General features: G+C 43.3%; 1 protein-coding gene and 1 pseudogene across 1 annotated transcript in view; both read right to left on the bottom strand.

The window, feature by feature from the left end:
- The window catches only part of FAM178B (family with sequence similarity 178 member B), a 119,311-nt gene that overhangs the window by 45,003 nt on the left and 57,994 nt on the right, over nucleotides 1-16,314 (bottom strand). Inside the window, 4 exon segments of the mRNA XM_049784593.1 lie at nucleotides 963-1,060; nucleotides 1,150-1,326; nucleotides 1,899-1,950; nucleotides 12,064-12,163. Coding sequence (XP_049640550.1) covers nucleotides 963-1,060; nucleotides 1,150-1,326; nucleotides 1,899-1,950; nucleotides 12,064-12,163 — 427 coding nt within the window.
- On the bottom strand, nucleotides 10,173-11,289 carry LOC126024432 (mitochondrial inner membrane protease subunit 1-like; annotated as a pseudogene).

The raw sequence follows: 16,314 nt of genomic DNA, 5'->3' as shown, positions 1-16,314 counted from the left end.
ATGGTCCCTTGTGCACTACCAGAGTTTTTTCTGAGTGCAGAGCCAGAAGTAACCTCTAAACATTGCCTGGTATAGCCTCAAAACAAAACAAAACAAAACAAAACAAAAAGCCAATCTGTTCCCCAAAGCCACATTTGGAGAGGGTGGGGAGTTACAAAGAAAGACCCCAGTGATTGGTAATTGTAGCGGTGCCTATGAAAATTGAGAGAGGTTTCCTTCAAGAGGCCCCAGGAAGAGCCTAGAAAGATGGTGAATGTGGCATTCTCGGTGGTGGTGGTGGGGGAGCTACAAATACAGGGTCATCTGCACAAAGAGAGCAGAGATGAGGAGATAGTTTTATGGGAAGGACAAAGAATTGTCTACAGTTGAGGCCTAGAGAAAGGAGAGCCCTGAGTTTTCTATTTTCCTTATTAGTTCTTTTTTTAATTTGTCCTACCACCTTCCTTATTAGTTCTTTTGAAGTAGCTGACAGAGCCTCATTAGTGTACCAGATGGGTCTATATGTGAGCAATATAATTGTGAGCCCGGTGAGGGATTCTCGCATGGAAGCTACACAGAGGAAAAAGGAAAGAAAAGCACAATCATTTCTGGTGGCACAGAAACCAAAACAGATGAGAAACCACAAGAGTGGGAGGGCAGGGAGTAGGAGAAAGGGGGGGCTGATTCAGCCCAGGTCTGACAAGCAAGAACTCCCAACAAAATCAGGGAGGGTATTGTGAGGGAGGTGGGTGGGCCCGCAGTTTGAAGCTAGCTGTGCAAGGCAATTGTTCTGCTAATAAGACCATGTTAAGAAAATTAGACTTTTTTTTCCCATTGGTAATGAACTCATTAGTGGGTTGTATTTTTAGTTCCTTCTCTGGTTTTGGGAGATTGGGTGGAGGGGGTGGTTTGTGGGGACTGAGGGAGGGAATTCTGAGTCCACAGACCCACCCCAATACAGGAAGAACATGGGGGACACTCACCTGCTACAGAAAGTTACATCTAGGAAGAACTACACACGAGCCAGCAGGTTATGGTGGTGATCTGACACAGAGCTCAGTGCCCAGCACAGCTGCCTGATCTGTGGGGATAGCAGCAAGACCATTTTCTTCTGCCAGCCCCAAGTTCCAGGGAGGATCCTGTGTGAGGAGCATCGAGGAACTCCTTGACCTTGCCTGGCCATTCCTGAATGTTTTGTAGGAGCACGAACATGAGCTGCTGGAGATCTGTATTGGGCAGCAGGCAAAGTCCCATGTCCAGACTGACATGGTACAGCAGTTCAATCAGGCCCAGGAGGTAACTGTCAGAGTAGGCCTCTGGCTGGGCAAAGGCACAAAGGGTCAGGATCTGGGGAATAGAATAGACAGTGCACTAGGGCATGGGGGCCTAGGATGGGTGGCTCACTAGGCCCCTCCTGTGATACCTCCAAAGACCTTAGAGAAGACCTGCATTCACCTTACAGACGAAGCTTAGGCTGGTGTCCAAGTCAGTCTCCAAGGTGACCTATGGCTCAGGCTGGGTTACTTTTCTGCTCCCTTAAGGTGAAGGAAAAAACCTAAACACATAAGAGGAGGAGGTACTAAGGGAGAATGAGGCACAGCAGTCCCCTGGCCAGTCAGTCAATGACTTTGCTGGGCAGTGTATGGGCTGTTACTTCTGCAGGAATCACCTCTAAATGCATAGGGTTAGAAGCTACACACTTGTGGGGCCAGAGTGATAGCACAGCGGTAAGGCATTGCCAACACAGGACAGACCCATGTTCAAATCCCGGCATCCCATATGGTCCCCCAGCCTGCCAGGAGCAACTTCTGAGCACAGAGCCAGGAGTAAGCCCTGAGTCACTGGGTGTGACCCCCCCCCCCACAACCCACCAAAAGAAAAAAGAAGAAAAGAAACTACACACTTGGGATCTCTCTCACTATGTGAGAGGCAGGATCAGGGTCTGGTGGTGTCTGGAAATAGACACCTACTCTGCAGGGATGAGGCCCTGAACTCCATTTCTGACATTGCCCTGCACTAAACATGTCACCTCTAGCCACAATTGTTAGTGCTCTCCAGGACCAAGAGTGTGTCCCCAACATGGCAACAGTAAAGAGAAATACAAAGTAAATACAAAATAAAAAGAAGAGGAAACCATTTTATTGTATGTGGTCTTGGAGCCATACCCAGTGACGTTAATGGCTTATTCCTGACTCTGAGCTTAGGGATCACTCCTGGGGGGACTCAGAGGACCAACTGGTGCCAGGGATTGAACCCAGGTCATGGCAAATGCCTTATACACTGTATACACTTGGCTCTGGAAGCCATTATTATTATTATTTTTCTTTTCTTTTCTTTTTTTTTGTTTTGTTTTTCAGGCCACACCCATTTGATGCTCAGGGGTTACTCCTGGCTAAGCGCTCAGAAATTGCCCCTGGCTTGGGGGGGACCATATGGGACTCTGGGGGATCGAATCGTGGTTCTTCCTTGGCTAGCGCTTGCAAGGCAGACACCTTACTCTAGCGCCACCTCGCTGGCCCCATCCATTATTATTTTTAATCTAGACTTTATTTATTTAGTCTATATTTTAAGAGATTTTATTTTTTTTTAAATCACCAAAAGATAGAGTTAAAAAGTTGATAGTTGAATTTCAAACACTGTTTCAACACTCACCCTTCACCACTGTTCATTTCCTCACCCCAGCCTGCCTCTATGGCAGATACTGGTTCTCCCTCTTTCTCATAGTTTTTCCTCCTTTTTTCCTTTTAGGAACCCTGGCTTGCAATACTGCTACTAAAGGGGTATCTTGCATATCACATTACTTCCTTTCAGCACTGAGTTCTTGTCCAGAGGGATCATCTCCAACTATCATTGTTATAGTGGTCCCTTTTCTGTCTTAACTATACTTTACTCATCATTTCTATTGTCTTTGGGTGTTATTTTCATACTATTTTTTTTAAATATCCAGCAGATGAGTGTAATCTTTTTATATCTGTCCCTCTCTGGCTCATTTCACTCAACATGATACTCTCCATATTCATCCATGTATAAGCAAATTCATTTCTTTATTATTTTAATATCTTTATTTAAACACCATGATCACAAACATGACTCTAGTTGGATTTCAGTCACAAAAAGAACACCCCCTTCACCAGTGCAACATTTCCAGCACCAATGCACCCCATCTCCCTCCACCCACACACACACCTGCCTGTATTTGAGATAGGCATTTTACTTCTCTCACTCATTAACATTGTCTTGGTAGTTGTTAGAGTTCTAAGCCCTTCTTGAGGTGAGCTTCATATTGTGATCTGTTCCTTCAGGCCAACATCTCTGGGCATTATTACAATAATATCTTTTATTTTCCTTAAAATCTATAGATAAGTGATACTATTCTATGTGTCTCTCCCCCCCTCTGACTTATTTTATTTAACATAGTTTCCATGTCCATCCATGCATAGGAAAATTTCATGATTTGATCTCTCCTACTGGCTGCATAATATTCCATTGTGTATATGCACCACAGTTTCTTTAGCCATTCATCTGTTGAAGGGCATCTTGTTTTTTTTTCCAGAGTCTGGTTATTGTAAATAGTGTTGCAATGAATATAAGTGTGAGGAAGGGATTTTTGTATTGCAATTTTTGTGTTCCTAGGGTATAGCCCTAGGAGTGGTATAGCTGGATCATATGGGAGCTCAATTTATAGTTTTTTTGAGGAATCTCCATATGATTTCCATAAAGATTGGACTAGATGGCATTCCCACCAGCAGTGAATGAGAGTTCCTTTCTCCCCACATCCCCACCAGCACTTATTGTTCTTGTTCTTTGCGATGTGTGCCAGTCTCTGTGACGTGAGATGGCACCTCATTGTAGTTTTAATTTGCATCTCCCTGATAATTAGTGATATGGAACATTTTTTCATGTGCCTTTTGGCCATTTGTATTTCTTCTTTGAGAACTTGTCTGTTTATTTCTTCTCTCCATTTTTTGATGGGGTTAGATGTTTTTGATGTGTGTCATTTTCTGTGGTGTGAGATGATATCTCATTGTTGTTGATATTTTTTTCCTGCATCTCCCTGATGATTAATGATGTGGAGCATTTTTTTCATTTGCCTTTTGGTCATCTGTTTTTCTTCTATGAAGAAGTTTCTGTTCATCTCTTCTTCCCATTTTTGGGTAGGATTAGATTTCTTTTAAGTTCTACCAGTGACTTATATATCTTAGATATTAACTAATTATCAGATGGGTAACAGGTGAGTAGGTTCTCCCATTCCATGTGCAGGTTATGTATCCTCGTCACCATTTCTTTTGAGGTGCAGAAGCTTTTTAGTTTAATGTAGTTTCACTGTTTATTTTTGCTTCCACTTGCTTGGTCACTGATGTTTCATCCTGAAAGATGCCTTTAGTTCCAGTGTCATGAAGTGTCATGCCTTCATTTTCAGTCATAACAAGAACACCTCCCTTCATCGTGCAACCTTCCCTTCATCAATGCCCCTATCTCTTCCCTCCTCCACTCCCACCCCCCTGCTGTATTCAAGACTGGCTTTCTACATCCCTCACTCACTAACATTGTTATGATACTTCTCAGTGTAGTTATTTCTCTAACTGCACTCACCACACTTTGTGGTTAGCTTCATATCTTGAGCCGGTCCTTCCAGCCCTCATCTCTGGGAATTATTTCAATGTCTTTAATTTTTCTTAGAACCCATAAATGAATGAGACTGTTCTGCTTTCACATCTTCAGTCGATTCCAAAGTACTTGATTTTCTGAGGCCCAACTATGAATGGGAATATTTTTTAAATATTTCTATTTCTTTTTTTTGTTTTTGGTCACACAATAGCAGTGCTCATGGGTTACTTCTGGCTCTGTGGATGTTTTGCAGGTTGTCTATTCTGGAGAATGTCCCATGTGCACTAGAAAAGAATGTATATTTGGCTTTTGGGGAATTAAAATTAACATATACTTATATATATGTATGTATGTATGTATGTATCTCCTAAGCCCTTCTCTTCCATTTCTTCCTTCAAAGCAAATATTTCCTTACTGAACTTTAGTTGATCTATCAAAAGGTGACAAAAGTATTGAAGTCTCCTATTACTATTGTATTATCAATGTCTTTTTTCAAGTAGATTAGCAGTTGTTTTAAGTATTTCCTGGTCTACCATTAGGTGCATTTATATTTAGAAGTGAGAGGAGTTCTTCATGGTATGCATGTCCCTTGATGATTAAGAAAAGACCTTTAGCCTTTTTAGGTCTCTCTAGAAATAGGCATCAACTTTGTGTAGGTCCCAACAGGTGGAAACCAGCCCTGATAAGCAGACTGGGATGTGTCTGATAGCTCTGGAACTTATTTGGCATTTTTCATTTTTCTTGATGGGTAAGTGTAGAGTTCCTAGATTATATTCTGGTTTTTATGGTAAAATATACAATCTATATTTGCCTTTTTTGAGGAACTTCATTTATAAAAATTTATAATATGTATATCATATCAAATTATCAAATTGTTTATCATACATTATCTTTAGGCATTCAATGTTCCAACACTAATAGCACCACCAGTGTGACTATTACTCCACCCATTTTTCCATCCACCACCTGAGCTGGCCCCTCTTTTTTTGTTTTTGGGCCACACCCAGCAACACCCAGGGGTTACTCCTGGGTCTGCATTCAGAAATCACTCATATCAGGCTCAAGGGACCATATGGATATTGGAAATCAAACCCAGGTCCACCCTGGGTAGGCTGCATACAAGGCAAATGCCCTACCACTGTGCTATCTCTATGGACCACAAGCCAACCCTCTTAGCAGTTACAAATATATTTACTCCATATGGCTGTCAAACACAAATAAATAAAATTATTAAAAGTAGATGGATTAGAAAAAAAAATGGGGGCTGGAGCATTGGCACTAGAGGTAAGGCATCTGCCTTGCAAGCGCTAGCCTAGGACGGACCACAGTTTGATCCCGCAGCGTCCCATATAGTCTCCCCAAGCCAGGAGCAATTTCTGAGTGCCTAGCCTGTAGTAACCCCTGAGTGTCAAAAAGTGGCCCAAAAAACCAAACCAAACCATAATAAACAAACAAACAAACAAAAAAGAAATGACCTTTCCTGTTTTGTATAACTTTTTTTTGTTGTTTGTTTTTGTTTTTTGGGCCACACCTAGTGATGCTCAGGGGTTACCCCTGGCTATGCGCTCAGAAATCACTCCTGGCTTGGGGGAACATATGGGATGCTGAGGGATAGAACTGCATTTTGTCCTAGGTTAGCACATGCAAGGCAAACCCCTTACTGTTTGTGCCACCGTTTCAGTCCTCTTATAACTTTTTTTGCTTGTTTGTTTTGGTTTTTGGGCCACACCCGGCATTGCTCAGGGGTTACTCCTGGCTGGCTGCTCAGAAATAGCTCCTGGAAGGCACGGGGACCATATGGGACACCGGGATTCGAACCAACCACCTTTGGTCCTGGATCGGCTGCTTGCAAGGCAAACACCGCTGTGCTATCTCTCCGGGCCCTCTCTTATAACTTTTTTAAGTCTTTAGTCTTTGGTGTCTGATATTGTATGATAACCTCAGCCTTTTTGAAGGTATTGTTTGCTTAAATAATTGTCTTCCAACTCTCGACTTTAAATCTTCTTGTTCTGGCTGTTCAGATGCAAGCAGCAGATTGTTGGGTTCAATTTTTAATTCTTCCTGCCACTCTGTGTTCCTTATTTGGTGTGTTAGCTCATCGACATTGAGAAATATTATTCCATAGAGGTCTTTTTGTTTTGTTTTGTTTTGTTTTGTTTTGTTTCTGGGTCACACTGGGCAGTGCTCAGGGGTTACTCCTGGTTATCTGCTCAGAAATAGCTCCTGGCAGGCACGGGGGACCACATGGGATGCCGGGATTCGAACCAAACAACTTAGGTCCTGGGTCGGCTGCTTGCAAGGCAAATGTCACTGTTCTATCTCTCTGGCCCCTATTCCATAAAGTTTTATCACATCTTTGTTTTTTTTTTTTTGTTTTTGTTTTGTTTTTTTGTTTTTTGGGTCACACCCAGCAATGCTCAGGGGTTACTCCTGTCTCTACACTCAGAAATAACTCCTAGGAGGCTCGGGGACCATATGGAATTCTGGGATTCGAAACACCATCCTTCTACATGCAAAGCAAATGCCTTACCTCCATGCTATCTCTCCGGCCCCTATCAGATTTTTTTTATATAAAGTTGGTGTTCGTGGGATTCATTTTCTCTTAAAATAATCCCTTTATTTCTTTTTGTGTGGTTTTGAGTCTATAAAGTTCTGAAGCTGTTGTTTATTTGTGAAGTTGTATATCTTTCCTTCAATTCTAAATGATAATCTGATTGGATAAAATATTCTTATTTTGGGGGGATTATGTCCAGAGATACTCAGGGTTTACTCCTTGCTCTGCACTCAGAAGTTGCTCTTGGCAGGCTCGGGGTACCATATGGGATGCTGGGATTCGAACCGGGGTCCATTCTGTGTTGGCCATGTGCAAGGCAAACACCTTAGGCTATGCTATCACTTCATGGTGAGACTTTCATTTTATTGAGTTTTTTTTTTTTAACTAAATTGTACCACTATCATTGAGCCCAGATCGTTTCCTTAGGCAAATCTTCTGTAAATCTTTAGGCTATGCCTTTGTATGTTACTTCCTTTTACTTCCATTTATTTTTTCTTTAAATCTTGCTTTCAGTATTCTATCTATGGTTTTCATCACTCATCCAAAAAAATTTTTTTTACATTTTTATAGAAATCATTGTGTTGTTTTCATCATTCTAATCACATGATTAAATTGTGGCTTGAGGGCCCGGAGAGATAGCACAGCGGCGTTTGCCTTGCAAGCAGCTGATCCAGGACCAAAGGTGGTTGGTTCGAATCCCGGTGTCCCATATGGTCCTCCGTGCCTGCCAGGAGCTATTTCTGAGCAGCCAGCCAGGAGTTACCCCTGAGCACCGCCGGGTGTGGCCCAAAATAAAAAAAAAATTGTGGCTTGAAAAGTTTTATTTGGCTCTCTTTTAACTGGTACCTTTATGACATCCAGAATATGGATGCTTGTGTTCTCCAGCTCTGGGAACTTCTCAGCAATGATGTCTTTGCCTACTGCTTATTCCTGGGGTTTTCTTTCTGGCTCTCTGAGAACCCATGATTCTTAAGCTGTTTCTCTTGAATTCATCCCAAAATTGTCTTATTATTCTTTTTTTTTTGTTTTGTTTTTGTTTTTGTTTTTGGGCCACACCCGGCAGTGCTCAGGGGTTACTCCTGGCTGTCTGCTCAGAAATAGCTCCTGGCAGGCACAGGGGACCATATGGGACACCAGGATTCGAACCAACCACCTTTGGTCCTGGATCAGCTGCTTGCAAGGCAAACGCCGCTGTGCTATCTCTCCGGGCCCGTTATTATTCTTATCATTTATTTTGAGGCTTTTTCCCATCGTTGTGTTGTCTGGAGGTTTCTGCATTTCCATCTTTGTGCTCAGATTCCATCATCAGATGCGGTTTCTCTGCTAGTGAGGCCTTTTAGTGAATTTTTTTTTTCCTATCAAGTTTTTCAGTTCTATCATTTCTGTTCATATTTGTTATCATTTTTGCTCTCATATCCTCTTATATATATGTATATATATATATATATTTTGGCAGTACATTCATGGTTTCTTTATGTTCATTGAATATCTTAAGCCCAATTTCAGAGAGGTTATACAAGAGGTTACTACTGATTGGTTTTTCTTTTTTTTTTTCTGATTGGGTTTTCAAAAGTACAATATTCACCTGGGGTTTTGCACTGCTTTATCATGGTTCCTTTAATAGTCTCATATGTGTCTTTCCTAAGTCACTGTCAGAGCTTTCCTTATTGCCAGGGAGGTCTCAGGGAAGCTTTATGTGCATAGTAAATTATTTTGCAGCATCGTGAGTACCCCTGGGCATGGCCTCTGACCTGTTTGGTTGGCCACAAGTCTGTTAGTTTGGGCTGATCAAGTCACTCTGTGTCTGGTCTACTTGCCTTCTTAGCTTCCTGCTTGGGAAGTCGTTCCTCTGGGCACCTAAATTTTGTTGTTTTTTTATACCACACCTGGCAGTGCTCAGGAATTATTTCTGGCTCTGCACTGAGGAGTTACTCCTGGTAATTTTCAGGGGATCATATGGGATGCGGGAGATCAAATTCAGGCCAGGGGTGGATTTAGTTTAGGGTGCCTAGAGATGCTGCCCCAGGATGTTGGGTAGATGGATAAAAGCATGTGAGGTTTGACTATCTTGGGAGAGTGCTGTTGTAAGCCCACTCCTTGCATGTGGGCTCCTCTGTTCCTGAGTAAATTCTCTTCTGAATCTGACTCTTGGGGATGTGATTTGGGCAGAGACTAAAGAAGTAAAGGGGCAGGCCAGCACATGCACCAGTATTTATAGCAGAGCTGAGTGAGCTTTTGTCTGGTTTGGTTTGGCACAGTCATAGAACAGGTTCCTAGGAAGATTTGAACCTGACCTCCATCTTAGGAACACACAACCCCCACTGTTCAGGAATGGTCCTGCAGCTCCTGGGGCCCATGCAATAGTATGTCCAGGCTCTCCACATACCCTCAGATCTTAAACTTTGGCAGGAATTTGTAAAACAGAATTTGGATGTGGGAGACCAACGATGTGGCTTGGTAACAGAGCTCATGTTTTTTGTGTCTTAGGCTCTAGTTTGATCCCTAACATCAGAAATAAATAAATAAAAATTAAACATCCCCACCTCCAGCAGGAGAGATAATGAAGGCTTACGCTTTGCATACAGCTGATCCCAAATAAAATCTTCAGCAACACATAGTCCCCTAAATATGGCCAGGAGTCACATCTGAACAAAGAGCCAGGAATGTCCCTGAACACTGACAACTGACCCAAAAACAATAATTAAAAATCAAGAAGTCCAGGGTCCAGAGAGATAGCCTGGAGGTAGGGCATTTGCCTTGCATGCAGAAGGACGATGGTTGGAATCTGGCATCCTATATGGTCCCTTGAGCCTGCCAGGAGCGAAAGGTGAAATTTTTTTTTTTTTTTTTGGTTTTTGGGCCATACCCGGCATTGCTCAGGGGTTACTCCTGGCTGTCTGCTCAGAAATAGCTCCTGGCAGGCACGGGGGACCATATGGAACACCGGGATTCGAACCAACCACCTTTGGTCCTGGATCAGCTACTTGCAAGGCAAACGCCACTGTGCTATCTCTCTGGGCCCGAATTCTTTTTTTTTTTTTTTTGAATAGCAAATAAGTTTATTGGTACATGGTTTCAGTGGCAATAATAAATTCACTTGAACAGGAGATAATAACAATATCAGAAGAATAAATGCTTGCTAATCATCAGAAAAAGGGTGGCCATTAGGACTATCACATAGAAATCCAAAATCATTCAGAGGCCAAATCTTAAAGAAGATTCATCCTCTTATTAATCCATAGGGTATAGGTCCATAGTACCTTGAATCTGTAGACTTTTGTAGATTATCTCCTTCTAACCGTACATGACCTGTTGGCACATAACTATGGCTTTTAAAGAAATCTGATGGACTATTTTTGAGGACTTTGTCTCCTTCCAAACTAATTACTCTTTTACAAATATTAGCTTTTGCATCATTTGGACTCTTACAATATCACCTCTTGGATACCATAAAAATGTGGACTAAGATTTTCTGCAAAGACAACATCTGAAATTTCTTTTTTTTTTTTTTTTTTTTGGTTTTTCGGGCCACACCCATTTGATGCTCAGGGGTTACTCCTGGCTAAGCACTCAGAAATTGCCCCTGGCTTGGGGGCACCATATGGGATGCTGGGGGATCTAACCGCAGTCGTGATCTTTCCTTGGCTAGCGCTTGCAAGGCAGACACCTTACCTCTAGCGCCACCTCGCTGGCCCCAACATCTGAATTTTTAATTGTAGGCTCCATTGATGGTCCATATATTCCAACATATTCAAAAGCACAATGAGCTATACAACCATACTGGATAGTATAGCCAACAAGTCGAAAGGTTTTCCCCAGAACACTATGAAGCATAGTTCTATGTAGACTCTGTCACTATTAGCCCTCTGTACTCTCTGGCCCAGAACTCCTGTTTTTTCCTCCCAGCAGCACATGAAAAACTGGTTCGCATAATAGGGTTAAAAGCAAACAATCTTCTCACTGCAGTGTTGTCTTCAATAAGATAGCATATGTCTGTTGTATAACACATTCAATTATGGGGGGGTAGCTTCAGGATTTCCAGGAAAAAAAGCATCTAAAGCATGTCTCAAAAGATGTATAAGTGATTCATGGTTTCAGGATTCCTTGTGACCAATGCGCCCAGGAAGTCTGTCTCTTCACCCAAGGTCTCAGGTGGGCCTTTTTCTCACCTGGCCTCTCTGCACTAGTCCGCTATCCTTGCGAAAGGTGAATTCTGAGCGTAGAGCCAGGAGTAACCTCTGAGTGCTGCCGAGTATAACCCAAAACAAAACAAAACAAAAAATCAAGAAGTCCTGATCCCTATCAAATACTGTCAGATGTAGTTTAAAAATAAAGAGCCTGGATGTACAATAATTCACACATAAGCTATGAAATATAAATATTCTTGTAGCCCAGACCTTGCTCATCCACCCACAGGTCACCTATGAACTGTGAGGCTCTGTCCCTAGGAGGCAGGGGTGAGTACATTGGTCAGCATGTCAGTCCATAGACAGAGTACCTGCAAGGCAAAACTAGGCACTCATGCCTTGTAGGACATGAGTGATGGGTGAGAAAGGGGATTTATTTTTGCTTCTGATCTTTTGTGGTGTTTTACCCCTAGGTATGAAGCTTTGTTATTTGTTTATTTATGTAGTATTTTGGGGGGCATACTCAGTGGTACTCAGGAGTTACTCCTTGCTCTGCACTCCATTTCAATCCTGATTGGCTCAGGACCATATGGGATGCTAGGGATTGAACTCCAATTGGCTGCATGCCAGGCAAGTGCCCTACCCACTATACTACCTCTCCAGCAAGATTTGTTCTTAATATTAAAAAAAAAGCACATATTGGACTAGAACAATAGTACAGCATCCCATATTGTCCCATGAGCACCGCCACACCTATGATTTTATGCAAAGAAAGGTATTGAGAAGGAGACTCACCTGGGTTCCTGGGGAAAAAGATGGACATTGTAGGCATCCAGGCTATGAAATACCTTCGTGATCTCCTGAAGCAAAGGGTACCACAGGTACAACTCTTCCTCTGTCAAGTAAAGAAGTAGAGGTGAGAATGGTCACACAGCTCCCAGAAGAGACCCAGGGACTGATCCTGCCTTCTGAGGTTGCAGGGTATCATCTGCAGGCATACAGGAGCTGTTGGTATCCAGCATTTTCCAAAGCCTTGAGCACCTGCACATGCAGCCTCTAATCTTCAAGGGACAGTTACTCTGCAGTGTCAGGACCAGGGAATAATTGGGCCCACACACCTCAGTCCAACAGCCCTCAGGGCACTGAGGCAGAGATGAATTCTAGACCAGCCACTTCAAACTGCAAGACTCAGAAGAGTCCCACCTCAGCACTAGGCTCTGGCACAGGGCTAAGGACTGCTGAGAGCCCAAAATGGACTCCTGCCACCTGGCTGCAATATTAGGATGTGTCCAGGTACCTGCTTCTGGTGGCCTAGAAGGCATTTCCTCAGCTAGTCTAAATTCCGAATATCCTTCTGTCATCACTAGTTCAACCAAATGACTGGCCATACCAGCCAAAAGGAACAAACAGCTTCTACACACTGGGCTTTTCCTTCTGCAGACCATATACCATCAAACCCAATGTGACTAGTGTATAAGAGAAGATGGAAACATCTTCCACACCCATGTCTGCACTGTGACCTCCCATGCCTACAATAGGTGAGATCCAGGACTTCATCTGTCATCACTCTCTGCTCTATCTTATGTACTGATTTATCTGCTTCTTTTTACTCATGAGAATGTAAATCCTATGAGGTTTTAGTTTAGTCTAACAGGGTTCTCAAACTCAATTTACCTGGGGGCCACAGGAGGCAAAGTCGGGGTGATTCTTGAGTGCAAAGTCAGTAGTAAGCCTTGAATGTTGAGGGGTGTGACCCAAATGACTAAAACAAAACAAAACAAAAAAAGATTCCTCTAGGGCAGGGCCACAAAATGTTGTACGGAGGGCCACAAACGGCCCACGGGCCTCAAGTTTGAGACCTCTGGAAGATGTCTGCACACTCAGATCCTAGAAAAGTGGCTTCTATGGAAAGATCTGAACCTAGGACTTCACACATGCTAGGCAAGTGCTCTCCACCTGAGCTATACAGCTTGCTGCTATAAAAGTGAATGAATGAATGAATGAATGAGAAGTAAATGGAAAGAGTTTTAAGCAAACCCAACTGAAAGGCATAAAGTAAAGACAAAAACAGTAAGTTTAGTCTTAACTCAATAGCAAGATACTGCCGGATTTTAAAATAATAGGGCAGCGAAAAATGCTGGGGCACAGTGACGAAGTTCAAAGCCCTGGGTTTGAGAACTGTATTGGATGGTCTCCCAAATACCTCCAATGTTTATTAGCTCCCCCCCCAACAGCATCTTGGGTATGAACCAAAAAGAAAATAAACATAAAAAACCCTCCAGAATTTGATTGTGGGTAAGGCTTTGCAATCATGAACTCAGACGCTGGGTGCAGGGCATATTAGCAGCACATGCTCAAATATTTGTCATTCTGGATGGCAAATGGTTCCATCAGAGTTCACAGCAATGCACCCCATGGGTGTAATCACTAAAGATAAAGAGGTATCCTAGGGTTGATGAGTTGACTGGAGCACACATCCTTTGCTCACTTTGATTCTGGCATCACATGTTCTCTTAACTACTGCCTGGAGCAGTCCAATAAAAAAATAAAAGAGGTGACCCAGTGAAGATCTTGGAGCTCCCAGTTTGGGGAAGGAAAGGATTCTAGGCAAAAATAAGCCTAAAACAGGCAGCAGAAAGCAACAGGCTCATTCTGTGATCAAAGAAGGGACATTCCGGGGCCTACAGCACAGCAGTAAGGCGTTTACCTTACATGAGGCTGACCCAAGACAGACCTAGGTTCGATGACCTAGGTTCGATCCCCGGCATCACATATGGCTCCCCTGAACCAGGAGTGATTTCTGAGTGCAGAGCCAGGAATAATCCCTTAGCATTACTGTGTGGCCTCAAAACAAAACAAAACAAACAAACAAAAAAAAGAGAAGGGACCAGGGAAGAGAGAAAGGATAGATTGGGAAGGGTACTCTGGTACTTTTGGAATTAATAAAACTAAAGAGATTGCTTCGCCCTGAGTCCCAAAAGCATAAAGACTACATGCATGCAACTCCTGAACTCTTTAGAGAGGAGAAACTGAGGCCCTATCCAGAGAAAGTAGACCCCTCAGAAAAGGAGAAGCTGTAGAAGATTCTACAAAACTATGAAGGAAGATCAACAATGCAGGATTTTCTTGCGACAAGATTCAGATTCTTTTATAAATGCCAAACTACATGAAAAAAACAAGTAGGAAGAATAAAACCTCCTCCCAGGCAGGGGTGATAGTATAGTGAGGAGGGATTTGCTTGCATGCCTGTGAGTTGGGTGAGATCCCTAAATACAGAGCCAGCAATAATCCCTGAGCACACTGTTGAATGTGGTCCAAGAACCAAATAAATAAATAAAAGCCTCTCCTGAAAACTAACGGGGTTCACTCTTCTCCCTTGAATACATAATTTCTTTCTTTCTCTTTCTGTATTTCTTTTCAATTTTTTGTGTGGTTTTTGGGGGCCACACCCAGTGACACTCAGGGGTTACTCAGAAATCGCTCCTGGCTTGGGGAACCATATGTGATGCTGGGGGGTGGCCAGGGAGGGCAGGGCATCGAACTGTGGTTCATCCTAGGCTAGCGTGCGCAAGGCAGACACCTTACCACTTGTGCCACCACTTCAGGCCCTCTTCCTGTATTTTTAAGAAAGTTTCCATAAAAGTTATTTTGTGATGTCTGCATTCAGCTAGCTCACTCTTCCTGACAGAGATGTAAACCAAACCATGACAATTATCTGTACACCAGCTATGCAGCAGAAGCACAGGCCAGCAAAGGGACAGAAGTGATCAAGGCAGAGGTACATAAATACAGAAGCCTAGGCTAGGGATGCTTCAAGCTGAGAACATCTTTTGCCTTGGCTTCATGGCACTGCAATGTCCCCAAACACTGCTAGTTACAACCCAAACACAAAGCTTTCAGGGTATAAACCCAAAAATCAAAAGCAGAGGAAAGCAGCCTAAAGGCATGGAGAACATCCGACTATAGCAGATTGAAGGAAGGTGGGTGAAGGATATCTGAATCCCGTCCAAAAACATTTCCACAGCATCAAGTGTCTCTTTGGAAATGTATAGGGGCCGGAGCTCACTCAACAAGTAATTAGACACTTAGAAGATAAACTTCCCTCTGGCAACTTAACAAGTAAGAGACCAATAACTACAGTACTAGCCAGCATCACAAATAAGCAAGGAAGGAGGTCTGCAGAATACAATGCAGGTCTGGAAAGAGCTGTTTACGAGAGCTGTCTGGAGCGGAGTTCTTAGGTGCTTACTGGTGAACTTTCCAGGGAGGGAGACCATGTGTAGAAAGAGAATCAGGGCTGCAGGAGGCCCTGGAGGCCCAGCTGGGTCCAACATCCTATTGGTATTACATCCCAAAGGTAGTTCTGACAGTTCCCTGCAACCCAGTGCACCACCACAGGGGCATTTTCTGTAAGGTCCCCCTGCAGAGAGGCCTGGTGCCTACCAGCCTGCACCTGGATCTGGCCTCACTCCTTTTTGGACTCCCACCCTGTAATTACCCTTCACCACAGTGTGATCTAGGCTGGGTGTGGGGACTGGTGGCAGAGAGGAGTTTGAGATGCCTCAGGACCCATCCAACCCCCAACATCCCCCACCCCCTGGAAGTTATCTAAGTGATGGAAGGCACTGGGAGTCCATAAATAACCGAACTCTAAGTAGGCCATATACTCAGCTTTCTCCTGAGTACTCTGGCCCAAAAGAAGGTTTTCTGGAGAGCCAACAAAAAAGAAAGGCAAACTCAAGGATTCCAGTTCTCTTACTTGGTTTCTCCACATTCACTGCACAGTCATTTGAGGTGATTCCCCAGGGGAACATCAGGGCCCTGTATCTGTTTAAATGCCATCTTTAACTGTGGGCAAGCATCTGGCCTCTGCTGAGCAGCTGAGCTATGAACTTCCTTGTCGTCTCCTCTCCTGTGGGGTAGAAGGGAGTGAAGCTTCAGGAAAGCATGGGGACAAAAAGTATCAGGCCTCAATAAAAAGCAACTTTTCCATCTGTGCCTCTGAAGAAGCTTTTATTTCACAAAAGACCACACTGTTCTCCTGGC

The sequence above is a fragment of the Suncus etruscus genome, chromosome 12 (assembly GCF_024139225.1).
Source record: "Suncus etruscus isolate mSunEtr1 chromosome 12, mSunEtr1.pri.cur, whole genome shotgun sequence".
Classification (NCBI taxonomy): domain Eukaryota; kingdom Metazoa; phylum Chordata; class Mammalia; order Eulipotyphla; family Soricidae; genus Suncus; species Suncus etruscus.
This window is presented reverse-complemented; position numbering and strand designations above follow the sequence as displayed.